This window comes from Penaeus vannamei, chromosome 16, assembly GCF_042767895.1.
Source record: "Penaeus vannamei isolate JL-2024 chromosome 16, ASM4276789v1, whole genome shotgun sequence".
In the NCBI taxonomy this organism is placed as follows: domain Eukaryota; kingdom Metazoa; phylum Arthropoda; class Malacostraca; order Decapoda; family Penaeidae; genus Penaeus; species Penaeus vannamei.
In genome coordinates this window covers 35,817,871-35,820,370 of record NC_091564.1, presented here as the reverse complement: position 1 = coordinate 35,820,370, position 2,500 = coordinate 35,817,871, and the positions used below count along the sequence as shown (strand labels likewise).

The 2,500-nt window shown below is 46.4% G+C and overlaps 1 protein-coding gene across 1 annotated transcript in view; it reads left to right on the top strand.

Annotated features, from left to right (window-relative positions):
• Window positions 1–2,400, top strand: part of LOC113806350 (compound eye opsin BCRH1-like) — a 2,692-nt gene extending 292 nt beyond the window's left edge. The window contains exons 2-8 of the mRNA XM_027357474.2: window positions 233–456; window positions 590–781; window positions 903–1,097; window positions 1,196–1,404; window positions 1,522–1,626; window positions 1,727–1,849; window positions 2,025–2,400. Coding sequence (XP_027213275.2) covers window positions 243–456; window positions 590–781; window positions 903–1,097; window positions 1,196–1,404; window positions 1,522–1,626; window positions 1,727–1,849; window positions 2,025–2,138 — 1,152 coding nt within the window. The 5' untranslated portion in view covers window positions 233–242 and the 3' untranslated portion in view covers window positions 2,139–2,400. The remainder of the gene's footprint in view (window positions 1–232; window positions 457–589; window positions 782–902; window positions 1,098–1,195; window positions 1,405–1,521; window positions 1,627–1,726; window positions 1,850–2,024) is intronic.
• Window positions 2,401–2,500: the final 100 nt, after the last annotated feature.

Below are 2,500 nucleotides of genomic sequence, written 5' to 3'. Positions count from 1 at the left end.
TGAAGTTAGAATTTGTATTGGCCTAGAACTAATTATCACAAATTTCATTGCAAGAATTTAGGTATTTTACAACTCAAAAATCAATGGAGATTGAATCAGTACGTGAAAAGTATTGTTTTATATTCATAGCTCATGATAATACCAATTGCAATAACTCCAACACAGGAGTCCATTTAAGCTCCAGGAGAACATAATCCATCTAACTACACGTCACGTCTTATAACCTTCACAGAGCTGACAAGATGGTGTTCGCCAACACTTCCGGTCCTCATGCAGAGGCCTACACTGGTCAGGTTGTCTTCGGGTATCCTGAAGGTGTCACCGTGGTGGACCTTGTGCCAGAGAACATCCGGCACATGATCCACCCTCATTGGAACAACTACCCTCCGGTCAACCCCATGTGGCACTATGTGCTCGGTTGCATCTACATCATCCTGGGCTGTCTCTCCTTCTTCGGTTAGTGCCTCTACCTAGAACGCCACTAGCGTCCTTTAACTGTTTCCCCTAATGTTGTCAACTTTTTCATGATAAGAAATTGGCCTTCATGAAGCAGTCAAGCAAAGATTACAGACAGGTGCTTTTCACGCAGGCAATGGGCTGGTCATCCTGCTCTACCTGAAGAACAAGTTCCTGCGGACGCCTTCCAATCAGCTGGTCCTCAACCTGGCCATCAGTGACTTCCTCATGCTGATGACGCAGTTCCCCTTCTTCACCTACAACTGTTTCAGCGGAGGAGTGTGGATGTTCAGTGAGACCTTCTGCGAGCTGTACGCCTTCTTCGGTAAGTCAGTCTGCAAGGGTGCAAGAGAATTTGCTTTTGCAAAACAAGTAAGCATGAAACTGTTGAAGGAGTCATTCCTTTGGCAGAGATCTGGTCCTCACTTCCTTGCTTCTATCCCCAGGGGCCATCACCGGCATCGCATCCATCTGGACGCTGTCCTTCATCTCCTACGACAGGTACAACGTGATCGTGAAGGGTGTGAGTGGAACGCCCTTGACCTCTGGAAGGGCCACCCTCTTCGTCCTCTTCGCCTGGATCTACGCCATCGCATGGTCACTGCCTCCCTTCTTCGGCTGGGGAAAGTACATTCCTGAGGGTGAGTGACGCGTTGGCCATACACTTGCTTGGAATTCATACACCATTTTCCTAAACTCCTTGGGATGCAAGGAAGTTAAACATTGCCATTTTGAACAGGTATCCTGGACTCCTGCTCCTTCGATTACCTTACCCGCGATGACAACCTTCGATCCTACGGAATCAGCATCTTCGTCTTCGACTTCTGTGTGCCTCTCTTCACCATCGTCTTCTCTTACATTTCCATCGTGAAGGCTATCTTCGCCCACGAGGCCGCCATGAGGGAGCAGGCCAAGAAGATGAACGTGTCCAACCTCAGGTCAAACCAGGTAAACCTTCCTTCACTTTACGTCTTCCAAGCCCAGTCAACATTTTGTTCATATTTCACACAAGCAAAAGAACTGAAATTTTAATAACCCAATATATCTCTTCACTGCCCACGACAGGAAGCCCAAGCTCAGTCTGCTGAGGTGCGCATTGCCAAGGTTGCTTGCACCAACGTGGCTCTCTGGGTGGTCTGCTGGACTCCCTATGCCGCCATCGTCGTCCAGGTTGGCTCCTTTCCTGTTTCAAACAAGTTGATTTTGACGTTTTATTTCTTGTATAATTGCAAAGACCGGAATTCGCTGAACATGTTTTTTCTCCCTCCAGGGCCTGTTCTTCAACCAGGGCCCCATCACGCCTCTCGTGACCATGCTGCCCGCCCTCCTGGCAAAGTCTTCCGCCTGCTACAACCCCATGGTCTATGCCATCAACCATCCTAAGTTCAGATTGGTAAGGTCGCTGATAAAACTATTATATTGAAGCTTATAATTGAATATGTAATGCTGAAACAAGCTCATAATACAATATGACTTCACAGAAGAACCACTTGAAACACATTTAAAGTATTATATGTCTGAATGTTTGCAAGAGTACAGTTAACTGGCTGTCCATCTCTCCTTCGCAGGCCCTGCAGAAGCAGATGCCTTGGTTCTGCATTCACGAGAACAACGAGACGTCCTCCTCCCAGTCTGCCGACACCAAGTCCGTCGAGACGAAAGAAGCCAAGGAAGATGCTTAGGTGCCTCGGTCTACTCGAACACAAGGAAGACCTAGTCAGTCGGAAACAAGAGAGGCTTTCCAGTTCAGGTTGATTTTTGTGCCTCATGAAGTCGGACGGAATCTCTGATGATGACAGGATTTTCCTTTTCGGATCACGGATTCAAACGCCGCCTACGTCACATTCGACTGTATTGCCGTATGGTGTACTGTCATAAGGACTAAATTACTTTAGACAGTAGTTAACCTTCAATCCGACAAAAATAAACCCTGCAACTAAGAAAGATCTTTCATTTATAATGTAAAATCATATATAATATATTTCTATATATTTCTAAATAAACACACATATATTGGGCGCACTGGCCTGAATGGTTAGAGCAT